The sequence below is a fragment of the Anabas testudineus genome, chromosome 7 (genome assembly GCF_900324465.2).
Source record: "Anabas testudineus chromosome 7, fAnaTes1.2, whole genome shotgun sequence".
NCBI classification, from domain to species: domain Eukaryota; kingdom Metazoa; phylum Chordata; class Actinopteri; order Anabantiformes; family Anabantidae; genus Anabas; species Anabas testudineus.
In genome coordinates, this window is record NC_046616.1 from 21,471,912 (window position 1) to 21,499,284 (window position 27,373).

The window sequence follows — 27,373 nt, forward strand, 5'->3', positions numbered from 1 at the left end:
TAGTGACCAAGAAGGCAGTTCAGTGGAATCAGGTAGATAGATGTCGTGCAAGTCATCACATTTCATAATCAGCTGCATTTTGAGATGAACTTAGGGCATCACAGGGCCGAAGGCTTGAGATGTCAAGTGACTGTACAAGATGTTGAGCGGCACACTCACTCAGATCCTGATCAGACCTGATCCTTCTGTTGTTACATAGTGCAAAGCATCATGAGCGTGTCTCACGTGCTGCATGCTCAGTAAAAGTGAGGCGCTCGGCCCATTAATCACAAAAGAGAGTTGGTTAAATATTGTACCTAGTGATCTAACGGCTAAGATGCTAACTAGCAATCTCACCTCACAGGAATGATGGTGGTTTCTAGAACTGGGTATTATCAGCATAACAACAAGAGCAAGCCCATGTCAGCAGGTCATTGTAATGGGAGTTTGGAGACCAAGCTTCCAAGCTTGAGGTAATGCTTGTTTTTTTTTTATTTATTATTCCTATAATCCTCATGGGGAAATAAGGTACCAAGGGTTTGGAGTTTGGTGTCTTGTTCAGGACACTGCCTGAAAGGTTGTAGGGCAATCAAAGCTATAGAACCTGTACCTTTGTGGTAGTTATTTTAATACATGCACCTGTAGAGCTGAGAGCTGGCTGTAGCATCAACCTTTATAAAGACATTACAGAAGCTTCAAACAGCCTCAGCAGTCAACAATCATTTATAAAGGCACACACAGGTTCACAAGTTGAAAGATACCACACTATGCAACTGACCCAGTACATAAAAATACAACTTATTACAATTACAGCTGCACAATTACTACTGCAATTACAGCACAAAAATATTACCATATGACATCTACTTGATTCCTCATTTCAGAGAGCGAAATACTGCACTACTGGCTTCAATATGGCAATTCAGTCATTAAACATCATAACACAAACACCTGTGTCCATGCAGAAAAACTTTTGCAACTCAGCCTGAGTGAGAAAAACGAATAAATACCTGAGTAAAGCAACACTGTAATGAAATAAGGAAGAAGAAATCAGTAGTGAAAGATGGCTGCATAGGCCACCGACGAAATCAGGAAAAGGTTAAGAAAGTTTAGTAAGTATAGAACTAAACAATATTCACACTGATTAACCTACCTACAGTGAACAGATCTGCATTTTCTGCTGATTTAAACCTTGGTTAGGCACTTGCGGTAAATGAGTGCTGACAATGGCCGAACAAGCAGGGGCCTTTCCTCTCCGAGTCCCAGAGCAGCATCAGGTTGCACCAGCTGTTTGTAAATCCATTGCTAAGTTTTTTGTGTAAAACTAAAATCTAATTAACTAGCTAGCTTCAAATGATTGTAAACTACTAGGTGGCACCATTCTGAGGAAACTCGGGAAATATCCTAGTTTTTAAAGACTTTCATTGCACCAACAGGGGGAAGAGAACAGGGGTTAAGTGAGGGGGGAGCTGTGTGCTGGTGTTCTAAAAACATCTGGAAGTTAGTTAGGGTGGCTTGGCCTGCTCTTCAGCATGATCAGCGGCAGCTGTGACAAACAGCTAATGGACGAGGTTAAGGTACTTTAAAACGTAGAGGCTGATAGCAGCAAATTGCATCAAAGTCCATCCTCCCTGTCTGAGTCATTACTCAGATGGTTCACATATTTTTAGATTCAGTCTGACTTGTGCTTCCTGAGGACTTAGGTCTATTGTACATAAATGTCCATAAATCAGTTTATGGACAGAAAGTGACAGAAAAAAAAGATGCACATTGTAACTCTGGAACATGCCTGAGAATGAACACGTTTTAAGTTTTGGAGGGGCCAGTAAGGAGCCAGTCTTGTTTTTTTTGTGAAGTTTAATTTAAAGCCTCTAGTTTCATTGTAACCCTTGAATCTCTTCTGCCATCTGAACAGGGGATATTTCAGCCACCCAAAGCTTTGTTGTTTGTTTCAGCATATCTATTTAGCAGCAGCTAATTACCATGTAAGAAGTACTTAGTTTGGTGCATTTCCTTTTACCTAACTTAATGACAAGCATTCACTTAGATAGTAAACATTTTACGTAGTACACTATGTCTGAACTTGCAAACAGATGGTGCAACTGACTCCAGGTCACTAATACATGATCAACCTTCTAAGAAAGATATACTCAAACAAGTGAAAATATATAAACTGTATCATTAAATAATAAACTTTAAATAACATGCCAGTGGCTTACACATTACAGATTCCCACATAAGCCACATATATTTTTTTCTAAATCAATTCTTAACATACATTTTGTGTTTTCTTTTTGCATATTTTTCTTTTTCTGCTATAATCAAACAGCAAAAAATGGCAAATATTAATAACACTGTGATGGTAACAGGCATTAGAAAAGATTGGGCAGTACTGCTCGCCAAGTACCCAGGTGTTCTTGTAATACTTTGTTCACAATCAATTCAGAAAATGCTGTAAAGATGTACAAACCGTATGTGTAGAAGAGCGGAACAGTATTTCCTTATTTTTCAGCATTCTCCCAGTAACATCAATATGATGACAATAAAAGCTTTTCTCAGATATCGATGGTCAGTGGTCCAGCATGCTACTAATTTAAAACTGACATTCTTCTCCATGAAACTCAAATCTGCGGCATAACTCTTATATAAGATCCCTTGCTAACAGGGACCAGGCTACAGTATATGGCACCAGCGAGGTAATAGCTTGCACATAATGCCTCTGAAGAGCCTGTGATATGTTTGGAGGATCAGCACACAAACAGAACAATATACACACTGTTCACAACTGCAACAGCAAAATCAGACCTCAGAGGACATACTGCTGACATACAGCCTTAGTTAGCATAGTATCATATGGAATTGAGTACTTTCAGTGGTCTCTGTTTTTAGTCGTAGACCAGCAGGTCTCAGACACTGTTAGGGTTGTAACAGAGCATGTTCAGTTGCAGGTTTTCATCCCAGTGTCGGAGGATAATGAAGAGCTGGTTGGCAGCAGCCTTGATGGATGCTAAATCTCGGCCTTCTGGGATGTCCTGCACACTCAGCCACATGCTGGCCTTGGCAGCAAGCAGTTCCCACTCTATGAAATAACTGGCAGAGCTGTGCTCCAGCCAGGCAAGGGCCACGGCTGTGGCCCACACCATGCTCTCTGGATCTAGCATCCTCTTGAGCACGCCGCTGGGTGATGCTGTTTCCAAGCCCCCTGACCCAGAGCTCCATCCACTGTCCACCTGGGAGTGTGGGGAGAGCGGGGGCTCGGCTGTGGTAGATGGACTTCCTAATGCTACAGAACCAGCATTCACCCAGGTGCTCCTGGACAGATAAGAAGGGCTGTGGGTGCCTGCAGCATGCTCTGCATGTTGCTGATATGTTTCGGGCTCACATGGTGATCTGTACCCTTCATCGGTACTGTCAGTGCGGCGGCTGTTGGAATGAGACAAGTGGCCCAGGCTGGTGCGGTGGCTGGTGAAAGGAGACGTCCATTTTAACTTGTCCATGGGCACGTTAATGGCATCACACAGAGCTGCGTCCAGGGGAAATGCACCACTAGCTAACTGCAACAACACCTGAATAGAAAGAAATAATTCACACTTTGATGAAATACAGCCTTACAATCTTTAATCAGCAGTGTAGTGGCACTTGTTGAGGAGGCAGCAGGAGTGCATATAAAGCCCTGAAATTTAGTCTGATTTTGTAATTCATGGTTTTTAGGCATGACAAACAGGAACAGAAGATGTGGGGAGTTTTCTATGTCTGCTGGTCTTGAGGTATCTTCCTACTCACTGGCAATTGTGTGGCTCTTAAGATTATGCAGCTCTTTCAATGGTCAGTTATACAGTAGATAACAATACTGGTGATATTGTTCATATTTGTGTCACGGTTGCAGATCTGTTCCAGCCCTATGACAGCACATATATATGTATGTACACATATAGATTGTTACACATCTCCAGACCCAGACAGTTCAAATTAGCATCCATCAAAAATCAGCATGTTGACATAGCATTCACATGTATAGATCTGCTACCCACCAGAGGAATGTAGTCTTTGTTTTCGTTGTCGCTCTCTCCAATTGAATCACCGGACTTGCTGTGAGATCGACACATGAATCCTTTGGCAGCTCGAGTCAACAGACGAGTCCTGCTGAGGGCCAGTCTTACAGAGGAGAGGGGCACACAGATGTAAATCACAGAGTACAGCGTGTGTAGCACGCACCACTACAAGACTTTATCTGCTGCTTCCATCGAAATAGGAAGATGTTTCTTTTGATTGGGTACATGTCAGGGTACACGAAAAATAAAAATCCAATATATTGACTACAAAGGGGATTTTTTGTTCAGCTGTAGAGAGAAAGGCAATGTGGGTTAACCACTCATAGAGCATTTTGATTCAGGTCTAAATTAAATCTCTGTATTCAGCTCACTCAACCAGGTAACAGTGGGGTAATATCTAGGTAATTACAAGGTAACTGGGGGGCAAAATCTCATTAATAACAAGGTAAAACAAGGTAACATTTTGGTAATAATATTTCTGTATGTAACTCTATGTAACAGGGTGTTATTTGTGATTAAAAATAATAAAGAAATATAATGAAAGATAATAATAATATACCTTACTCACTCTAAGATAATAGCTTTAAATGAGTAAGGTATATATCTAGGTAACAGCAGGCCAAAAACAAAAGGTTGATAATGTAAAACCAAAAAAAGATGTTGTAGTCTCTGTGTAATAAAACAGAGCTTTTCTCCTATTACCTGGATATATCTATGGCTTATAGCAAAGAATTACCCAGCTATTACCTTAGGATCTAACTACCCCTAGTACCTTGTAATTAGCCCCACAATTAACCTTTTATCATTATATAATACCAATTCTACTTACTGAGACCCCATTGCCGTGTTGTGTACCACATTGCCCCACTTTTACCACGTAAAGTGCTACTGAAAACTATAATGAGTTAGTCATCATGTAGTCAACACTGTATGTAACTTTCCAGTCACAGTCACAGTGACAGTCACACAGAATACAAGCCATGACTGGCCAGGTCTGGGGAGGTGAGAAATTAAACAATGTTACTCTCTATCATTTTTTTCACAGCCATTCCTCTGAGTAACCCAGCGTGACACAATGAATGTTCTCCAGGACAGAGTGTCTAAAACCGTGTCCTATTATCTCCATATTTAACAAATTGTGGCTTCTCACCTCTTTCTGGCACAGAACATGATACAAGCTAGTTCTTTTCCAGCAGAAGCCAGACACTAAATACAGCTTCACAGAGCTGCTGACAAGGCTTTGTATTTTTGTTTTTAAAAAAAGGATCAGTCATTGTTACATGATAATGAATGGTTATGAATAGTGTGATAATATCCTACAATGTCCTCCTAACCAGAGGTGGTAGGAGTACCCAAACTCAATACTCAAGTAAAGCGCAAGTATTTCCTTAAAAAAGTTCTCCACTATACGCAGAAGTACTGCTTCAAAATCTTTACTAAGTCTGCTAAGTACTAATACATGCTTGAAAAATTTACTTTAAATACAAAATGAACAGTTTTTAACTAAATATATAAATGTATTCTTAAAAGTCTTGCAAAGAGACTTTCAGTTGTCTACCCAGGTAGGCTCCTGGTTCCTTCTTGTCACATGTTGAAGTGCCTCTGAAGACTGAACCATGTTGCCTTACATGTAGCTATGTTTGCACAAGAATTTCTGCAAGGGGAATAATAAAAAAATCTAGTAATTCATTAAAAAAAGAGGCTAAAGTTACCCGATGACGTAGTGTTGAACCAAGATTTTAACACTTTCTGTACAGCTGCTTTATCCATAACAATGCTATACGTCATACCTTACTGTATTAGGTCATTGTATTTTTATAATAGTAATCATATTGGAGTAAAAGTACAGTATTTCTCTCTGAATTGTAGTGGATTAAAAGTAAAAGTAGCATAACATGGAGATACTGTACTTCAGTACTGTGCAAGTTTGTAAAGAACATTTTCCCTCTGGAATTATTCCAGTTTTTTGGATCTTGAATCTTGAATCTTGAGATTGTACTTACATATAGTACCTGAGTAAATGTACCTAGTTACTTAACACCTCTGTTGAAGACATCTTTTTCCAAAAGCCTAAATCATCTGACACAAATGGATAAAGATGGACACATTAATGCTCAGTGATTGAGGGAGCAGTTAAAATGAATTATAATACTGAAGTCCCTGTGTTTGCTCACAGCTAGAGCGCAATTATGCTGCCAGTCTGTCTCCAGTCACCCACCTGGCAGAGAAAAGGCTTTCCACTGATTTCAGTGACTGGTCCGAGGTCACAGACGGACTCCTTTGGGAGACTGAGAGACAAAAGCAGAGTTAGACAAGAGAAGAAGAGGGGCAGAAAGAAACTGTGGCATTTTCTACCACTTTCCTATTTAGTTCTCAACAGGACTCTCACATAATAAAGAGTGAAAACACACCCACGGCGCTGTAACAGTCACAGCAGTGACAGTGACAGAGACTCTGCTGTCTCAACTCTGCAGGTGAAATTCTTCTTCTGTGTGTGTGTGTGTGTGTGTGTATGTGTGTGTGATTGTGTACGCACATTAGGGCCTTCACCACGAGCTCATTGTCTTTTTTTTATTTTTTTATTTTTATAAAAGGCCCAGACAGGGTTTGTCAATACAAGCTGCAAAACTGTGTCGACTTCTGTCATCACTTACAAGAAGAGGGACTAAAATGTCAATAATCTCATGTTTCACATTCGGAGGGAGCAGTGCAACAGTGTTGCCCAGAAAATGACAAGAGGCAGCCAGAGAGTTTATGTCAGAGGTCTTTGTGGAGGAAAACTGATAGATAGATAGATACAGCAAATTTGCTAACGGGATTGATGTGTTGCACTTACCCTCTGCGAAGCTACATTTCTCCCAGCCAGTGGAGGAGGGGGTGCTGCACGGAGAAACACCATCCTCCCCACCTGCGACAATAAGACTGAAAATTAACTCTCAGGTGTTCTTTTTTTCCTATAAAACCTAGCTAGACAATTTGATTAAAAAAACAGCATTGTCAGGCAAGGCTGATATGCATCCGTACCCACTGTGCCCTTTCTTTTTTAACTGGCAATGCCAAGCAGATGCTCAAGCAGCTGCTGTTGCTATGCCACCGCTGAAAAAGCAAATTTAAATGTTGTGAAGTTGGAGTATTTTTAATATAAAGCAGTACACAGCTTTCTGAGTGCTCAGTATCTCATAGATCACAGTGCTGTGTCTCCAAGACTGCAGCCTTTTCACACATTTGGATGAATATAAATAAATACAACATCTACAAGTATATTGGAAATACATCATCATCGTATCACTCCCCAAAACATTACTTTATATTTCTTACACCACATCCTCACTAATTTCAGTGTAGTATTTTTCATTTGTTAGTAAAGATATAGTTAAATTGTCTTATTGTTTAAAACACTGGAACTGAAAATGTGAGCAAAAAGAAAAAGCAGCCTACTGTTGGGCAGCAGGACATCTTCTTCTGATACGCCGCCAGACTGGGAGCGACCCAGGCCGATGGAATAACCTCTGTTCTTCCTGCTCCCTGAACGAGAGCTGGCGTGTGAGCTCCTTTTCAGACACTCGCCTGAAAACAAAATTAAAGCGGAAAAATGCAACTTTCCACACTTGTACCCACGTTGCACAATTTGAAAGGGTGGATCCAGGCTTAAATAATAAATTATGGACAGAGGGGCACAAACTAGAGCTTCCCCAGTTTGTGCCCCTCATTTTAACGCTGAATTCAGGTCTCAGATGTAACCATTGATTAATTAACAGGTGAGGTTTGAAAAAGTTCTGATGATATTTTTAGAAAAGATAATGCTGATGAGACTGCTGTGTTCAAATAAAGGAAAATCAGATAAATAAGGACTTCTTGGCATTAATTCTATGTGACTTACCATGGTTTATGTATTCAATACATGTGTGCAAATATTCATTAGTGTCCAGGTCAATGGGAACAAACGCTGTGTATTTGCTCAGTATATTGCAGGCTTTGCTGGTGTGAATAGCATATAGTTGGTACTTCCTCCCAGAGCCTGTAAGTTATAATAAGAATAGAATAAAAATCATTAACTATAATAGGATCCTGAAGTCTTTTCATAAAAACACAAATCCACACAGATCTCACCGTGCTCAATCTCACACTCCTTATCCACCATGTGCTCAAAGTCCTGTATGATGGAGCGTCCAGCGAGGTGGTGGAAGGTCTCGTTCCACAGCTCCTCGTGAACCTTTTCCTCCCGTTCCCGGCCGTTCAGGAAGGGCTCGATATCAAAGACCACCTCCCACCTCATGGGTTTCCCACACAGCAGTCCTGACACGACAGCCTTGCAGTTTCCTTTGTGCTGGTGGGCAGTACCCACATCTGACTTTTGAGTGTCCTGTGGGGTCTCTGCTTGACATAACTGGTGTCCATAACCATCTGAAATATGACAGGAACAAGATTTGATTTGTTGGTTTCCCCTGAGGATTCTTGGCAGCTACTGCTCCTGCAGCTGGATTTGTGTTACGTTAATTCATTACCTATGTTTCCAGAGCTCTCTGTGTTGTGCCTGTTTAAATGGACCTCAAATAACTGTTATATCACGGATAATGAATTTGTTTTGTCTCCAAATACATTTCCTGTTCTGAGAGCCACTGCTGTGCTCACTTACCTGGCAAGACAGAAATGCAGTCTCTCTCATTTAGAATTAGGCTGCATGTCATTTAAATCAGACTCTTAAGAGATCAGTCATGTCGGAGTAGATAGATCCATTGTTATTTTTTATTACATAGCAGATTTAATCTGAAGTTTGGAATTTTAATTTGATGTTACAACCACACAAAGGTATAGTTGTGCAGTTTGGAAAAGTCTTGTTAAGAGAAAATGTTAGATGTGAAGTTTTATACTATTTTTACCTGTATTAGATATGAGGATACATCCAACAGCCACTTAGCTTTGCATAGCATACATTCTGAAAACAGGCAGAAGCAGCTACTGTAGCCTGACTCTGTCCAGCCAGCATACTGTATCTAAGTGTTTTGAGCTCAGCAATCCCTCCATTCACAGCAGCAGCTGCTCTGCCTGGCTGTGGAGGCTGAATCTGTGGCTATAATTTCCATGCAGTTAGATTTTCACCATCAAAAACTAATGTGTCAGAGCCAGAATGACGACAACCAAAGCACAGCCATGTCTACAGCTACTATCACAACAAAAGCATAGTCTGAGTCGTAATCAAATCTACAGCCTCTCACAGTCAGTCTGCTTCCAATTGGAGCCTGATAACACAGCTTAGTTCACTAGTTCTGTTAATGAATTCTGCTAGTCACCTATCTACGATGAATCAGACTTGCTGCTGAGCAGCCACAGCTGAGGCTGAACCCACTTGTGCTGTGGCCACAACCAGCAGCGGCCTATTGCATGGATACTGTACTGTATGTGCAGTACTATAGCATAATACAGGTCAGGTCCTATGTGGGCAAAAACAATATCCACCTAGCGTCACAAGATGGATCACGCACAGCATGTATTTCTTAATATGGGAAAAGGTTAAATTATTATATAGTAGCTAAATTGTTTTACTGTTGTTTTTTATATGTACATACATTCTGGTATGCAAACAAAACCAACAACAATTAAAACTGTATTGCTTTAAGATTAGAATATGCTGAATGAATGGCATTTTTCTTTATTACAGCAATGTAATAGCAATGTTGTTCCTGTCTCACCCATATCTCCAGTACTGCCAACAGATGGGCTGTCGGTAGATGATCTGGATCCATCTTCCCCAGCGGGGTTGCGAGCTGTAGACGGCACACTGCTGCTGCTGGGCAGAGGGTTGTCCTGAGGCCGGGGATGGAAATGAAGCTCTGAGTCGGTTTCTTGCTGCAGAAGCGGCTCCTGCTGAGGGAGCGGCCTGTGACAGCTGGCAGGACGCCCTCTGGAAGATGTGGCACACAGGTTTGCCAGCTGTGGCTGAAAACAAAAACAAGTATTTTCAGTTTGAAATACCCTAGTGGTTTTAGAGGTTTTTTGGTTTTGGTAATTTAGCCCAAGAAACCAGTGTATTGGAGTTTTAAAAGAGGTATCTTTCCTTCACATTTATTAAAATATCTTAATTTATATTTCTTATTAATTTCTGTATAAATAAAAAATAAATACTGTTATTTACTCATTATAATTATATTTAGATTGAATAATCATGTCACGAGGAAAATTAATCCTCAGCTGGATTTACAAAGAGAAGATATAATCTCTTAAAAGCTTGGTGATTGCTGTTTAGTTATACTAAGATGTTCCCCTGAGTGATATTCAAATCTAATTACAATTCATAAATGCTGCCCTTCATTATGGAGGAGAGTACATTAGTCCGGTTCTTCATTATTCACCAGTCCACCAGTCAACACAGCTTGAATACAAATACTACACTATGTAAGGTTGTCCTGCTGTTATAACCATACCAGACTATGTTTAAACCTGTTACTACTACTACTGTGTTTGAAACTATACCAGAGCAGATCACATTATCCCTTCACTACACAGAACCACACCTGATAGTCATTTTTCCACTGCATCTCATGCTCAGGGCTCATCTGGCCTACCAGCTCCTGGACTTTGGTTCTCCTCAGTGGATTCTTTGGCGCCACAGAGCTGGGGTCACTGGGAGTGTAGACCTTCTTTGCCGGGTTGTAGTCTGTTATCTGGTTGGTGCTATATGCACGCCTTCTTGGTGATGTCTTATCCAGCCCTATTGTTTTGATCAAAAGTGAAACTAATTAGCACCAAATATTTATGAACAATCTTTCTTTTGCTGAAGCTGATCTGATCATCTTTCATGCACAATGTGATACATCTTACATTTCAAAAAGCATCATTTAGATGGATCTTTATTTTAGCCAAGAGGATTCTACAGCGACACAATAGGCTTTGTGAGGCTGTATTCTGGCACACTAATGAACTCAGTGCTAACGAAACCGAGCTCACACTGATAATGCTAACATGCTAATGTGTTGTTAGTAATGTTTAGCATGTTCACCTTGTTAGCATTCATTATTTAGGACTAAATACAAAGTACACTCTGTGTTTTTCCCTCAGGCCACTCTCCTGCTTTTGCCGGTTGCACGCCAGAGTATAATCAGTGCTCAGGTGGAGGGGTGAGGGGATAAAAAGAGCTGTGCAGGTTGTGCATGAAGATGGAGGAGGAGACACACACACACAGGCAGCAAAGTCATTGTTGGTAAGGCTACATGCACATACAGATTACTGGTAGTCTAGTTATTCATCTGTTTGGTTTGTGTCATCTGGTTTATTAGGTAGAGCTGTGGGGAGGAGCAGGGAGCAACGCCCCATTGAGTGGTTGGCCTGGGGTCTTGCCTGTTTTGTTACTTTTGGCCAGGGTAAGTCACAATAAACCTTGGATTGTTCTGTGATAACTTTGGCATCCTTTTTCATATGTTACATCCTCTTGTCCCCTTTATTTTATGAACAGAAGCCTTACATCTTAAACATCATGCAGAAATGTTTTTAAATGCTTATCAAAGCAACATACAGTATACAATGATACAAAAAGCAAATATTGGCTGATGCATTGGCCTGGCCAATAGTGTGGCCCCTTGAGCTGAGATTTTCCAATCATCTCTTTCTATGAGATATGGAGCTGTAAATTGTGCTTTATTCAATCTGTCCCTGCTGGGCAGCTGATGCTAGCTAACAGCTGTCTACAGATATGATGCAGATGTCAACACAAACACTATAGATGAATTAATGAGCAGACTTTGAACGTGACTGTGCTCAATGCAATCATTAAAGTTGGTATCTGAACTCAGTTGAAGCATCTGCTATTGACAGTTCATGCAATAGGATTTATTTCTAAAAATATAAATGTATCTTACTTGCTCAATCATTTTGCACATATAGGGCCAAAAGGATATAGATTTTAAGAAGAGCTTGAAGCAACACTGGTACTACCCAGTACTAAATTACTGTAAACTACAGTGGACTGATTCAAACTGAACTGAATAGGGAGCTTTAACACACACATTAAGAGATCTTACTTTATGTTCTGTAGGTTCTTACCCATGATGTCTTTCTCTGTGGTGACGGGGCTGCTGTCGGTCATGCAGTCCTGGTAGGAGTCACACGTAGGGCCAGTGGCTTCCTCCTTATAGGACCCCTGACTGTCGACACCTGACTTCACTGAGTCCTCCTCTTGAGAGTGGTAAAACACGGAGCTGGCTGACTCAATAGAGCGCATCATGCTGTATCTCCTCCTCTTATCCTGTTTTCAAGATAATGAGTAGGTGACACAGACTGATCTGAGACAATTGCTACAACGTTTGATTAACAAGCTTCTTCATCTCTCTTTTCATTTCAAAAACATTTTAGAGGTAACAGATCAGAGATTTAAACCACAATTGTGTAATTTCAGGTTTCTTTTTTGAGATATTCACAACATAAACACTCAAGCTGCATTCATCACATTTCAGCAATTGTCTTGTACTTACTGATTTGGGGTTGACATGGTAGCGGGTGGTGTCGCATACCACACTGTAGCCGATCAGACTATCCCCTGGAAACAGGAAGGTGTTACCCACAGGGGACAGCAGCACTTCTTTGGTCTCAGGAAAGAGCCATTCGATTGAAATGTCACTGAGAACTGGAGACATGGTTTTCTTCAGGGACTTTATCATCTGTGGAGGAAAAATAAACAGACTAAAATAGACTTGCAGAAATAAAACACAGCTTCTCCTGAACTAATACATAATGCAAATGGCATCACTGAGATATAATTTCCTAATTGGTATCAGTGGTGAACACTCAGTGCTCTGAAACCACTACATAATGGCTCTCCAGTGGCCCTCAGAATAGCCTGCTGCCATTAGGAGTGATCCACAAAGCTGAAAATGAGTACCTTGGGCTGCAGCCTCTCTCCGTCCGCCAGGAACTCTGCTGTTCCTTTGGAAGCTGTCGCCAGTTCCTGCACCAGCCTCCTGCAAGCATTTTGTCCTATGCCAAATGTAAAACATCTGCACAAACACATTAAACACTGCAGCTTCATGGACAGATCGAGACAAGTGTGAGCACAAAAATAGGATGTGCACATATGTCACAGATATCTAATGAGATGCCGTGCAGACATACAGTCTAGTAACAATCTACATGTATGGACAATCAGGACATTATCTTTCATGGTGGAAAGTGATGATGCTTGCTGCTTATCCAAGTTCGCCAGGGACATTTTATTCTAATTTTAATTCTAATTTTTTTTTTTACACAGGAATGAGCTGGCTAATTTCATTCCGTCAGCCATGTTTGGCTTTGCATTTTTAATGAAATCCCAAAGAGCAGATGAAAATGGAAGTGTCGTCTTCTACATAGTTAAACTCTTGTGAAACATTATTTCATTGATTGCAAGTGTGATAATGACCCACGAAGTGTTAATGAAATGGCCAGGCTCAGTGAATCTAATGCAATCATCTGGGGGCAGTCATCCATTAAAAGGGGGAAGCCAAAAGTCACTTATTTCCAGAGTGACTCAGGAGAGTGACTCACAGTGTGAGACTTAAATTCAGGGGGCAAATTAAATGATTTCTCTCTGCATACTGCAGAACTTTTGTTCTATTATAACTATTGTCACTCTCATGAGACAGCTGTTTGGATCCCGCAGGGAGCACTCTTACATCCTTATTCTGGATGCAGTTTTAAAGCAGTGTTGTGTTTTGTAAATCAAAACAGCGAGCCTGAACACATCTTTCTGACGGATTCTTTGTAGGGACTTAAAGTGAAATGTTTGACATTGACACACATAAGCTGCATATTTCCAGATTTCATTTTGAAGGGATTATAGCTCATAGCCAGGTGTTGCATTTACACCCCTGAAAATCCCTAGATGTGATTTTTATCTTATCCATAAGCTCTGCTTTTTCTATTTGCATAATAAGCATAACCAAAAGATGGATTTATTATCATTTGATTTGAAAAATCACACAGGAGCTTTTCTGCCAGTGCCTTTACTGCTACGGTGGCTTCTAATAGACTTACACTTGATTCATTCTTTACTCTGACTTAATAACCAGACAGCTATATCTGAGAAAATCATGTCAGTGTGATGAAGGAGCAGACACGAAGCATATTAATAATCAGATGGGTCAAACATGTGTAGAGGTCATATCACCATTGACAACACTCTATAGATATTTTCCCTTATTCTAGTATTATATCCATGTATCTACTTGCCTGATGTAGCGTGCATGGCTGCGGACAAGCTCGATAATTTTGCCTGTGTTGCTGACGGCTCCATCAGTGAGCAGAAAGAGCAGACGGGGGTGTCCACTGATCATTGGCTGCCTCAAGATCCAGTTGAGTGGTGCCAGTATGTTGGTCCCCCCCATGTCGGCTCTGAGCTTCCTGACATACTCACAGGCCAGCGCCAAGGCTTCCTGCATAATCATGGTGAGAATTTAAAGCATTTTACAACACTAAAATATCACCTAAAGTAGTTTCACATTCATTCCACATTTTCACAACATTATATATTTTTTGTACTAAATTGCCTGAACTAATTCTCATTAAACCGACTCAGCAATGGTCATTATAATATGATGCAAATACCAATAGAGGTGTTAATTATTTGATGAGTCATTTGGCATAGAAGTAATAAGCAATTATTTTTAATTGATTTTTCAAGCAAAAAAGACCAACCGTTATCTTGTTCCAGCTTCTCTAGTGTTATGCATGCTGCGCTTCTCTTCACGTATTCACATTCAAGACTTTTGTTGAATTGAATCTTGAATTGAATTGAATTTTGTTGAAATGCTCTATTTTGCTAATATATACAGTCCCCTCCAAATTATTGGGATAGTGAAGACCTGAAGGCCTTTGGGTTTTAAATCAAAAGAAGATTGTGAGATAAAAGCTCATTTCAGTATTTATTTATTAGTACTTACATCTAAATATATTGAATAAAACATGGAATGTAGCACCTTTGTATCACGTAAGAAAAAGTATTGAAACGTGGCGTGTGTTTCTTATTACTAAGGTAGGTCCTGTTAGACAGTTCAATAACTACATTTAAATCATCTTGGTTTTAGCCTGTGACGACTGCATTTATTGTTAAAAAGGACAAATCCAAATTAAGACCTTACAGTTGTCTATTGGTAAAAAGAAAGCAATCACTGGGCATAGCCAATAAAAAAAAATTGAAATGCCTGGAGAAAAAAAGAAACCACCCGTGTACTGAGCAACATAAACTGTTTCATGACAGCTGATTACAGAAGCAACAGATAAAAAGTCAGTGACATCACCAACCATACAGAGCAGGGCTAGAGGCATCATAATGAATTCAGAGGTGTGCAAAAAAATTTTGTCTGCAAATTTACAGAGGAATGCATCTAAACCAATTTAGAGGAGATTCATCCTGATCAAAAACATGATGCCAAATCACCAAAGGACGTCACTATGAGGAAAAAGTGGAAGGTGCATCCATTGCAAACACTGAAGAGGACATTTAAATGAGAACCTTTGCAAAACACAAACAGCAACTGTAGGAGGCTAAGGTGGAACCTCGAAAAGCGTATCAAATGTTAATCATAAGCTTGATACTGTTATTGCAAACAAGGAAATATTCTAGTATATATAAATACCAGGAAATAAATTATTTTGTCTCACAGTAATCTTCTTGAACCCAAAGGTTGGGAGTTTCTGAGCAGTTATGGTGAAAATGCTGATGATGTTATAACAAGGCAAAACATATTCAGTTTTCTGTTCACTTACTGATAAACATTAAAACTTGTGCTGATGATTAGTAGAGTAGTTTAACAGAATACTAAAAACTGAAGCCAACGCTGTAGATTAGATCATGCTTCAGGTATAAAGGCTGGTTAAGGTTAGAGCTTGGTCATGATGGTTATGGTAAAAAACTCTTAGATTAGGTTAAGGCGTGGCTCGGTCATGTTTAAAAAAAGGCAATGTTGACTGCTGGTAGGGAATCGAGTGGTCTCTCATCTCAAAGTCCGATGTTTGAAGTGCAAATATTAAACTATTCTATAAAAGTGGAGGGAATCTCAAGAGGTGGTTAAAAACAGAGCAACCAGAATCATAGCGTGTATGTAGTGGTGTAATATTGCCTACTTCAGCATATTTTAGAGCAACTGTTACTTTACATAAGCAGTATCATGTTATGGTACTTTTTACACATTTCAGAGAAGTACTGTACTTTCTGATCCACCGCAATTACAATATCTGACAACTCCATATGAGTCAGGGCATAAACCATTGCCCTAAAGTACTAGACACCATAACTGCAACTCGTCTAATAGAGCCAACAGTAAAATGCTACTTGTGGATTGATGCATCAGTATTTATCATTTAATAATGTAATAATAATACAACCTCTTGAATGTGTGAGTGTCCTTAATGAGACAGAGCATTACCTCCTCATAGATCTGGCTGGTTGTGAACAGCGATTTGAATGTTGAACCGAAGCCTATGATGTTGAAGAGGCATCCAGGCACAAGGCTCTTGAGGATCACCACCATGGCATCCTGTTACAGAAAATGAGAGCAGATGAAGTTCATGTCCAGATCAAAAGCTGTGAAATCATCAAGAGAAAGAAAACAGAGAACCCTTCTGCTCGTTAGGTGCCTAATGTCCTGTTGAACTGTTTGATCATTTTGTATGCAGCACAGCTACATGTGCCGATGTCAGGTTGATTGGAAGTGTGGTTCTCTTCACTGCTGTCATCATTTTCACAGCAGATTTTCTCAAGAAGAGGAGAGAGTGGACAGGGGCACGACACAGTATCATTTCATCCATCACTGCCTCTTTTACAGTTGAGGGGCTGTTTCTAGAATAACCACTTGTTTCAACTTTTATTCAAGTGAAGAGCACAGAGATCACAAAGACCAACCATACAATCTGTATTAAAATGCCTTAACAAAGAGAAAAGTCAACATATAATGCTGCAGATTTTAAAGACACTTTTGGAGCTATTCTGCAGAATTTATTGAAAGATAGGTGGTAAATAGCCATTACATCGCCATCAGCTTCTCCCTGCCTTTAGGGAGAGGCTCTCTAGTATGAAACACATCCAATAAAAGCATGAATCACAAAAGATAATCACATAACACGGCAAAGTCAGTGCACAAACATTGAAATACCATATTACAAAAAAATATCCACTTTGAACAAAGCTGAGCTGTCTCAATAAGGTGTTAAAGAAACCTCGCATGAAGTCTCGCAAGACCTGAAAGACTTGCTGTCTAAAACCTAGCAACTGGGAGACGTTTGGTGAATAGTGAACGATTTGTCTGATCAATATCCTTGTATATGCCCTTCACACAGGTGGCTAACCATGTCTATAATGTCCACTGACTGAAGAAATAGTATGGCTGGGAACCTAGAAAGCATTCACCCACAGCCTCTATGGCATATCATGTGAAAATGGGTATATTTTGATGTATTTCTCATCCACTACAACATGTTTCAACACATTAAGTATAATCTGGAAACATCATTTAAACTGGTCGTAGTGTGAAATCTATTATTATTTATATGGAAATCAGTGTGGGCCTTCATGTGTGTACTGGAGCTACATCTATGCAAGAAATATAACACCCCACTCAGATTAAAATACCTTCACGCGGTTAATGTTAACCCCACTCATGCTGCCGCTGCGGTCAATGAGGAAGATGAACTCGCCGTGAACCTTCCTCAGGTCTGAGCTGATGGGTTTTAGGTCTGGACAAAAATTCAACATGACAACAGGGTTGTGGAGGATGTCCTTGTGGAGTCGCCTGTGAATGATATCTACCTGAAGACAGGAGTCAAAGAGCAAAAGCATGAATTAGTGGGGACGCGGCACGGTGAGGCGATCCGGTGGTTTGCAGATGTGCACAGGTTTTAATTTAACACTCTAAGAAGGCAGAGAAAAAGATATAAAAAGAGACAAGCGATCAGGTCGAAAGAGAGAGAGCACATCAATTATTGTAGATGAGCAAGAAATTTCAGGCAGAATGTGGCGAGCCTTTGGAGTGTTTCCATAGAAACCCATTTTTATGGCTAAGTGCTCTCTCTCCTCCTGTTTAGGTCTGCTGGTCACTTAACAACCCCATCACAGCTGAGACCTGAATGGAAACACACCTGATTCTCATGAGCACATAAACACAGCTATTTAACCAGACAGACTGAAAAGAATAAAGCTAAAAAGTGTTTATGTCAGTGTTGCTGGACTGGACACTTTTCCTACTTTTCCTACTGGGCTCTTATATTTTGAGCTAGTTATATTCCAGATGTTTGCTTCAGGGGAGCTATAGTGGCAGTGATGTGCTGCTCCACGAAACAATAAAATAAACTAGGTTTAATGCTTTAGCAACAAAAGGCAGCAAATTGTGTTATAGCTCCATCAGATCTAAACACACAGACATAATACACATATCTTTAGATGCGTCCATTGTCATTAGTGAATATTTGTTCAAAATTCAATTAAAGCCAGATTTTTTAAATGTTATATAAATATATAAATATAATCATTTTAATTACCATTACAAAATATTCTCTATGAATTCCATGGAAATAGCATTGAAATTCTGACTTGATGCTAATGTTAGCCCTCAGGTGAAAGCTAAAATGCCTAGCTGTATCAACAGCTAGCCTTAGCTAAAGCTGTAACAGATTTTTTAAAGCTATTATCAGCAATTAAAAACTTGTCCTAAAACACAGCTTTGCAATTTAGTTTGTAATTGCACGTTAGGTTCAAACATGAAGAAGAGAAAACACTTTTGTGCTACTTTTTTTGCTACATATCCACTAGAGGTAGCTAGCTTAACTAAATTAAGCTTAACGGAGTAGTTCATATATATTTACTGTATGTTCTACAGAATGTAGCTGACAGACACTTAGCAAAACAAAGTCCTAGCTACAATAGATATTAAAAAGGTTAAATGTTGTCATTCTAATGGGAGAAGAGGTACAGCCTTCCTGTGAGTGGAAATTACCCAAATGTAACAAAAAGTAATTCAGAATATCACAGCCACACCAAAACTATTTTACTCGCTTAATTAAATTAAACCAGTGAGGCAGAACAGTGCTAACATACTGGTCCTGGCCTCTGCCATTGTGTGGCTAACAGGAAAAACTTTTCTCTTCACTTTTTCTAAATTAAGAAGTAAAAATTGCACACAGATTTTATGAAAATGAGGCATTTACTGAGAGTGATTAAACATGTGCAAATGCTATCTGATATAATCCTATCCAGTAAAACTACTAAAAAGTGCACTGATGTGAAAACATGTTCTGTTTTTGTTGAGTCTGTGAGCCGATAAAATCTAGAGTAAATCTGAAATCCATTGTTGCATCGGATGTAACCCCTAAATGATGTGACAACACCATTCCACCCTCACAAAAAGAGCATTGTAGGGCATTGTCCATGATACTGTGCTATTGTATAGTCTTTGCTGCTCTCCTCAACATCCTATTGGCTTAGGGGAGGCTTTTTTCTGTCATCAGTTCAGGTACATGTTGTTGATGTCGATGATACACTCACTTTTTTCTCATTGCTGGAATCCTTCTTTGTGGCTTTGATGAAATCACTCCGGCCGTGCAGATACTCATCATACTCCTCCTGTGTCATGTCTCCGTTCTCGATGAGCACGTGTGGCAGATGAGGCTCTAAAGCGACACAGTTGTTCAGGACCAAGACATTGCCACGTATATTACAGACAAATTGCAAAGCAGATTGAAGTGGATAAATAATGGCTAAAAGTGACAGCAGATGCTGTATCACAGCTGGGTCTCAGGAAAACAAAATGAGCTCGGAAGCTTGAGGGAATCCTGGGGATTTGTACTGATATGTCTGTTTAGTATAGGCTATCTGCAGGTCTTTAGTTTTCTGAAAAACAGAACAGAAGCAAAAGTAAGAAATTGCATTTTATTTCTTATTAAAATGTCCATTTCAATTTTACTTGGTGAATTTGTTTTACACAGGATTGATAATAAAAATAGACTGCTACTTAGTTCTGACACATGCATGCCTGTAATGCAGCTCAGTTTCCTTTTTCTCCATCTCTCTACTTGAGTTGAGCATCCATGTTGTGATTGAAGCGGCAGCGCCGGTCTGAGCTGAATTAAATTGCCTGGCACTGGCCGCAGGTCTGTTTGTGAACAAAGCCTTCATAAGAGTCCTATTGGATCAGCGAGGCCGGGGCTTATTGCTGCCTCTGGGAGACAACTGGCCCACACATAGTGTAGGTCAAGACAACAGTGAGGGAGAGGTGAAGACACAGGGAGGAAAAAAACGGACCTGACAATGCTCCCACGCAGTGATGTTTAATTCCTTGCTGGCTTATGATACATTAATAACAAGATGACATTTTTATTCTAATGAATCACTGATACACACAAACCTTGGCACAAAAATGGTGAAAAAAGAAGCTTGACAGAGTGGAAACGAACAAGTTCAAAACATTGCACTTGACAGGGAAGGAATGAGTAATTGCAGGACCGTGGTGTGAATGTGTTTTGAGGTGTACACCTACCACTGGGGTAAATGAGGATGTTGACAGGACAGTCATAAGTGTACTTGTCCGCCAGAGTGATGACGATGCTGGTGGCAGAGCGGGCCAGAGGGTCTGCATCAGCTCGGATGGCATGAGAAGGGCTCTCTACACCTACACAGTGCAACAACCACAGCAGATCACATAACCAGTGGCTTCACCTCCAGTGATAATAACTAATGATGAACCATCTGGTCCCACAGATATTACTTGAATTTACACTGTAAGAATTCAGGCAATTTATGGAGCCAGAGAACTTTTGTATTAATGCCTTCAAGTGATGTTGCATTTTGAACAAACTTATAAATAATATATGTTATAATAAACAAAATAATTATGTATTAATATTTAAAAATAACTTTTATGCTTAAATCACCATGGTATAATAATTTACATTTGTAATGGACATTTTCAATGTTAAATAGTAGTAGTTTTTTTTTCACACTCTAGAGAAGTACCACTTTTACCACAATATGAAGCTACTGCTAGCACACAGCTAGATTATCTTAGCATAAGGGCTAGAAAAAAGGTGGAACAAACAGCCAGTCTCCTTCCAAAAGTAGACATTTTTACCTAAGCTACTGGCAGGCACCCTAAAATAGTAACAGATCATTCTTAATACTAAGTAAACCAAGCTAAAATAAGCTCGCCATATCCTGGCTGTATCTTCATATTGAACTGACAGACATGAGAGTAGTATCTACTCATCTAGCCCAACGAAAGTGTTAATTCAATTGAGCATCTGCTTTAAACACGTCTTTTTGCACACGTGGGAGGTGTTAAGGAGCAGTGAAACGCAATGCTTGATTAGAGGATAGCTCAAGTGATTGGGTCTATTATACCATACACTACCAGGCAAAATCAGTATTCCATGGCTGATCCATGGCTGATACGTGCATCTCTGACCTGCAAGAAGATAGGGAGCTCGTATCTCCAGCTGGAAGTTGAACTCGTAGTCCATGGAGTTGATCGCCTCCTCCTCCAGCAGTGAAACCAACCACAGCTGAGGGGAGTTAGGAGTTTGATTGTGAGGACTTGAGGCACAGGTTTGTCTGTCCCGCCTAAAAATGGTAAAGTGTAAGCACAATTGTATGGACCCATCAAGAATGAACACATAAATCTTTTGTAAAGTGGGTTTGCATCTTATTTAATACACACAGCATGGAATAAGGTGTCATATAAAGAAGACTATTATTTTTAGTAGTCTTAAGTTTTTTCTCACACTCTAGAGAAGTTTGGGGACAGTCCCTGCTCCTCGTTGATTGTCCTCTGTACCCTTGGCGTGCAAACCGCTGGGGTTGACACCCTGATGCCCCCACTGGGCAGGGTAGATAGCTCAGAGGAGGTACTGACCAGAATATGGACCGTCTCCATAGGAGGGATAATCCCGAGGTTAACCACCAACACTGTCCTCTCCAAATCCTCATCCATCACTATATGACCTGTAACACCAGACTAGATTACTAAACAAGCACATTTATAAAAATGTACTTGAACTTGACTTTGTCAGGTGTCCATGCTCATGTAAAGCTGTAAAGCCTGACATCACTGGGATGGCCTTTTTGATGCATGCTAGGATTTTATTTATTTTCTACATATACACATGTCCTGTACAATACACTATACTATCACTCTCAGTTATGGCTCTGACTTTTGAACCTCTTACAAGGCTGTGAACCACATGGTGCCCTGCGCAGGAGTATTTTAGAATATCCCTATTCCTATCTAAAGATCAAGTTTGAGAAGGCATTTTTATTTCACGAAAAGACCGCAGGCTAGCATTATCAGTGCTGCCCTTTAAAAAATAAGATTGCTCTCAGAGTTAATTCTGCAGAAGGTATTTATATTTACTTGTATAAGTGAAATAAAATACTAAATATATCACATTCCATTGGTTCTACAAGCACATAACAATACAAATTAAAAGGAAAACTAATAACCCATAATACGTGAAGATTATGTCTGACAATAGTGTTATGTTGTTATATGTTATATGTTTTATATGTATTCGCATGTAATAAAATGCTTAAAAAGGTGCTTTAGCAATTTTGCATTGCTTTTTTATAAAATTAAGTGTTTTATGTGATTGACTGAACATTGTCATGGTTCTCAAAGGCAGAACTGTGAGTGGAAGTTTATGTCATGATTTTGGTCTTAGTTCCACAACTGTTACACAACTACTCTGCCAGCCAGTCGGGTTGTAGAATACAGTGCATGCATTCTTCACTAGAATCGTTTTCTGATCAGTTCATGCATGAGTTCAAGAGCACATCTGTGCGAGATGCAATTAAATTATTTCAAGCTCTTAGCTTTTGTCATTTGACCACCAGAATGTAATCGGAGATATCGCATTTGCTAGAATGAAATGGATGGACTGATGGACAACTTAAATGCCACTGCCCATGGCAAGGAGGCATAAAAGAGAATGGCCTAAATCAAAGTACAAAAATCCTGACATTTAGTCCTTTGGATGAGACGAGCATTTCCTATAATGCAACAATTTTGTGTCTTTGCTAAGACAAACTTTTCCTCCATGTAAATATCATTTACCTTCAATGTGAAACACAGTTTCTTTCTGTTCTTTAGTCAAAAGCCTGATCTGAGATGACCCTGATAACATTGTAATTCATTTCTCAAATACAGAATACACTACATAGGTTTTTTGAGGTTTACTCCTCCCTGTTGTTATTAATTTAGTCATTTAGTCATGGTTATATCCATGAGAAGAAAGTCCAATATTATATTTCTCTTAGTAAAATATTATTTCTGTTTTAGTTCTTTTTTGAAGGAAACCTGTGGATTTGTTGTAGCTGCTCCACTATGCTCACTAGCTCAGAAGCAGTGAGAGTGACCAAAACAGCTGACCAAGTTGCTGACCATAATACCAAAACAATGAGCTGAAAAATGCAAAAATACATCCTAGCTGAAGACTCTCTGAGTTTATCACTGCAAGTGACCTCTTTAACAACACACATAGTTATTAGATCCATTACTGATAAAAAAAAATATTGATTGGAGCAGCTTTAATCTTACCGCTGCCACTCTGGAGGGCTCCATTAGATGTGTTGCAGCAATCCAGATAACAATCCTCAATTTTTGCCTTGTCTTTGATTTGCAGTGTAATAATCTGACTGGATATCATAGCTTCAAACCCCACAACAATGGAATTTTCTTCCAGTGGATAAATGAAGATCCCTAATAGGCAGCACAACAGGAAAAAAAAAAACAAAAACAAGAATGTGAACCACAGCCAGTAAACAAGCAATTGCACATATTCAGTCGATAATAATGAATTTTACAACAGGGTCTTTCAGAGCATAGTTTGGGTTTAAATTGGTTCAAAGTGACTAGTGTTCACATAATTGAAGTAAACAAAGTAGTCCCCTGTGGTGCATACACTCACCCTCAATTGCATGATCTTCAATATTTTCATAGGTCATAGAGGCTGTCAGAGCCAGAGTATAACCCCTGACACAGGAAGTGATATCAGAGACGCTGAGGGGCAGGGCGCTCCGGTTCTCCTTGTTAATGAGTCCAGGCATGGTGCTATTTTTAGGATTCTGGTTTGTTGTCATATGTGAAAGAAAGAAAAATAAAATTAATTAGACAGTAAAACGTCATATATGAGCACCACATAACTGCAACATGCACAGTTCAAATGTCATCTCTCTATCTTTTCCTAAAGGATGGAATCACTCATGTTCAGAAGCCATTTTTTTCTTTTATTTCATATTGCATTGCTTCTATTTAAATGTCCCTTTTTATGAAACATTTGCCTGCCAGCTCTTCTAAGATACCGAGTTCAACAACTGCTCTAAGGTGGAGAGCAAAGTTCATTTCTCATGTCCGTGTGACACAGGGTGACACACTTTCACCTAAAGTCACAAATTTACCAGCCTCCCTCAATATTCATGTTTTGAAATGAATGAATTGAATGAATTAATGAATGAATGAAATCATACAGCAAACATAAGTTCACCAGCCGCCTTCAACCACCGAAGTCCTTACAAATACATCATCCAAGGCTGCTACCACTAACTTTGTTAGAGTCTGAGTGTCGGTGAGTAAAGGAACTGAATTCAACATTTATCAGGGTTTGCTTTTGTGTTATGAAAAAAAAATATATCACATTTTATGCAAGACAGACATTTCCCATTGTCAATCATTTCTTCAAAATACAAAAAAAGAAACTTAAACCTTAAAACTTAAAATACTATAATAAGTAATTCTATAATAAGAATTCTCAGAAGTTCATTTATTCAATTTATAATTTCACCATCAAATCTTGTTTATAAGCTGAAAATTAAAAGGAGACATCATTGTATTTCTTTACCTTGATGACACTTACAGTAGCTTGACAGCTCCAATGCAAGAGCTTGTGTTAGCAGCGTTAGCTCCTTTTGGTTTGAACAACCAAAATGTTCTCTTTCTCTTGTGTGTATTTCTTTGCGAATCATTCATAAAATTAAAACACAGTAAAATGAATAAATTAGCTACTATTAGCTTATGCTGTTAACACTAACACTTTGATGTTGATTAAACTTATAACCCCACCAAACTAGTAAGCCAGCTAACTAGTTAGCCAGCTAGGTAGCCTTAGTTAGCTTGTTAAGCTACATACAGTACAGAACATGCACTACCATTTAAACGTTTGGGATCACTTAGAAATGTCCATGTTTTCCATGAAAACATGTTTTCATCTGTGCTAACATAAGAACAGCATTTTCTAATGATCCGCTAACCTTTAAATTGTTAAACTTGCATTAGCAACACAAGACCAAGAATTATATTCTATTTAAAAAACACACATTGTAATAGTCATTTACAACACTAACTGTTAACATAAAATAAAAACACATACAGTTCTAAGTGAGCAAAACTTTTGAATGGTAGGATAATTTAGCCTCGATGTCTATGTTTTACTGCATTTATAATTCAGAATTACTTTGAATTAACTGGTTAAATATTTATCAAAACTAAAACATAGCAGAGTCTCATTACAGACCAATTGGTGTCTTATAGGGAGGGAGACGTAAAGAAAGGTCAAAGCAATAAAACTAATGTAGTGTGATACTGTCATCACAACACACCGACAATATAAGGTGAGAAAAACCAGTATCCAGTGCCATGTGAGGAGAATATTTATTCAAATTCAACAAAAATATTAAAATGCACAGAAAGGAAAACAGCCTTTTGTTTATTATGGAAATGATAGAATAAAATGATCTGTTTCCTTCGAACTGTGCTCTATTGCCTCCTCCACCAGCAATCTTGGTTATGTGCTGTCATGGGTCTCTGTCTGCTGCACGACCAGAGCCCCAGCGCAGCCTTGATAGGAAGCGTTATGACGAAAGCAATTTCCATAGAGACAGCTCTGCCTGCTCGCCTGCAGACTGACCAGCAACGTCTCTAAAGTGTGCCACTCTTAAAACAATAAGCAATCTGTGTCCTTCACACACGCTACAAAATGTTAATCCCCTCCAAAGATTCTCCACAGACACAACTTACACACTCACAGTCATATTTTGTATAAGAAGTCTTTCAGAATCAATAACGAATTCAATCAGTCTTTGTAATTGCCAAACTGGGGTTTTAGGCACCACGTGGTTATTAATGGCGAAGAAAAGGTCACTCAGATGCAGCTAGAGACTATTTTGTTGTCTGCCTCAACATTGCCATCATGTGTTCAGTCAACCGCAGATAGAAAGCAAACAGGAAAACGTCTCTTTGTCCCTTTGCCGAAACAGTCTCCTCTCACAGGTGAATAACGAAAGACCTAAAGGCAAGACTACACTTAATTCATGCATGTGTGGACTGTTAAACATTTCAGTCTTTTCACTTGACAGCATAAGTGATGCAATAAAGACACTGAACATCATTAAATAATTCATGTGAAATGAAAGATGTCTCATGTGAAATAGGTCAAATTCTAAATAACTTCCCACTGTTCCCTGAAAAAAACATTTCCGTGAGCTGCATGGCCGGCGTATGTCTTTTTCCCTGAGATTTCATGTCTTTTCGCTCTTTCAAGCTTTTGGTAATTAGTGTTAAAAGTGGCAGTCCCGGGGTGCTTCTCTCCTGGTTGGCTCGCATCACACGAATCACCCTGCCTCCCCTTTGGGGAGATGCCAAAAACCCAAGCAAAATATCAACTCTCAACATTTCCTATTAGCATTGCCACACTTCTCTGCACTCATTAGTGGCAAAACAGGGAGCACGTTCTGCTGGTAACCACCTGTTGAGACACAGTGTTTATCTGTTTACGCTGTAAAACATGTTGCATGACTGGCAGTTTTAATCATCATCTAACTGGATGATTTTAACGCAATTGACATGGATGATGTAGGCATCACCAGGCAGACGCACCGCGGCATTAAAATGCATCTGATATAATCACAGGACCAGCCTCATTATCTTACCTTTCATTTGTGTCAACTGGGGTTGCAGCGAGGATCTCTCTCTCTCTGTGTTTCAGAAGTCCACTTATCATGAAAGATATCCTCCTCCTCTTGTCCTTTCTCAGCTCCCCGCCTTTATTTTTCTTTTTTGTGGCGTAGAGGGAACAGGAGTGCTGCCACAGGTGGCAGGAACTACAGATGCATCAGCCACATTGGTTGGTAGACGTACAAGGCAACAAGAGGGAAGGTACTGTAGGTAGGAGCTGCAGCAACAGTTCAATCAAGCACTGCAACATGTGGTTACGAGAACAGTTTCATTTATTCTCCTCCTCCTCCTCCTGAGAGAGAGAGAGAGAGACAGAGAGATGGGGGCTGAGACAGTCCTTCCCATAACCCCCCCCTTCTCCCACCCCTTATGCATTCAAAGCACCAG

At 39.6% G+C, this 27,373-nt stretch overlaps 1 protein-coding gene across 1 annotated transcript; it reads right to left on the bottom strand.

Annotated features, from left to right (window-relative positions):
* Positions 1-2,725: 2,725 nt before the first annotated feature.
* vwa5b1 (von Willebrand factor A domain containing 5B1) lies at positions 2,726-27,084 on the bottom strand. Its single transcript, XM_026368552.1, has 22 exons — positions 26,962-27,084; positions 23,946-24,102; positions 23,576-23,737; positions 21,765-21,984; positions 21,449-21,603; positions 20,525-20,656; positions 19,534-19,658; positions 17,626-17,802; positions 16,424-16,534; positions 14,229-14,431; positions 12,904-13,018; positions 12,497-12,682; positions 12,069-12,270; positions 10,544-10,740; positions 9,722-9,968; positions 8,142-8,435; positions 7,912-8,049; positions 7,470-7,598; positions 6,868-6,939; positions 6,250-6,319; positions 4,011-4,134; positions 2,726-3,545 (listed from the first exon to the last, which is right to left on the bottom strand). The coding sequence occupies exons 2-22, from the start codon at positions 24,082-24,084 to the stop codon at positions 2,886-2,888; spliced, it is 3,858 nt and encodes a 1,285-aa protein (XP_026224337.1). The 5' UTR covers positions 24,085-24,102; positions 26,962-27,084; the 3' UTR covers positions 2,726-2,885.
* Between the last annotated feature and the right edge of the window lie 289 nt (positions 27,085-27,373).

Coding starts and splice junctions, on each gene's coding strand:
- vwa5b1 (XM_026368552.1), bottom strand. CDS start 24,084: ATGCCTGGACTCATTAACAAGGAGAACCGGAGCGCCCTGCCCCTCAGC. Junction 21,985..23,575: donor AGCCCTCCAGAGTGGCAGCG/GTAAGATTAAAG, acceptor CTGGTGTTACAG/GTCATATAGTGATGGATGAG. Junction 8,050..8,141: donor GGAGTGTGAGATTGAGCACG/GTGAGATCTGTG, acceptor TATAACTTACAG/GCTCTGGGAGGAAGTACCAA.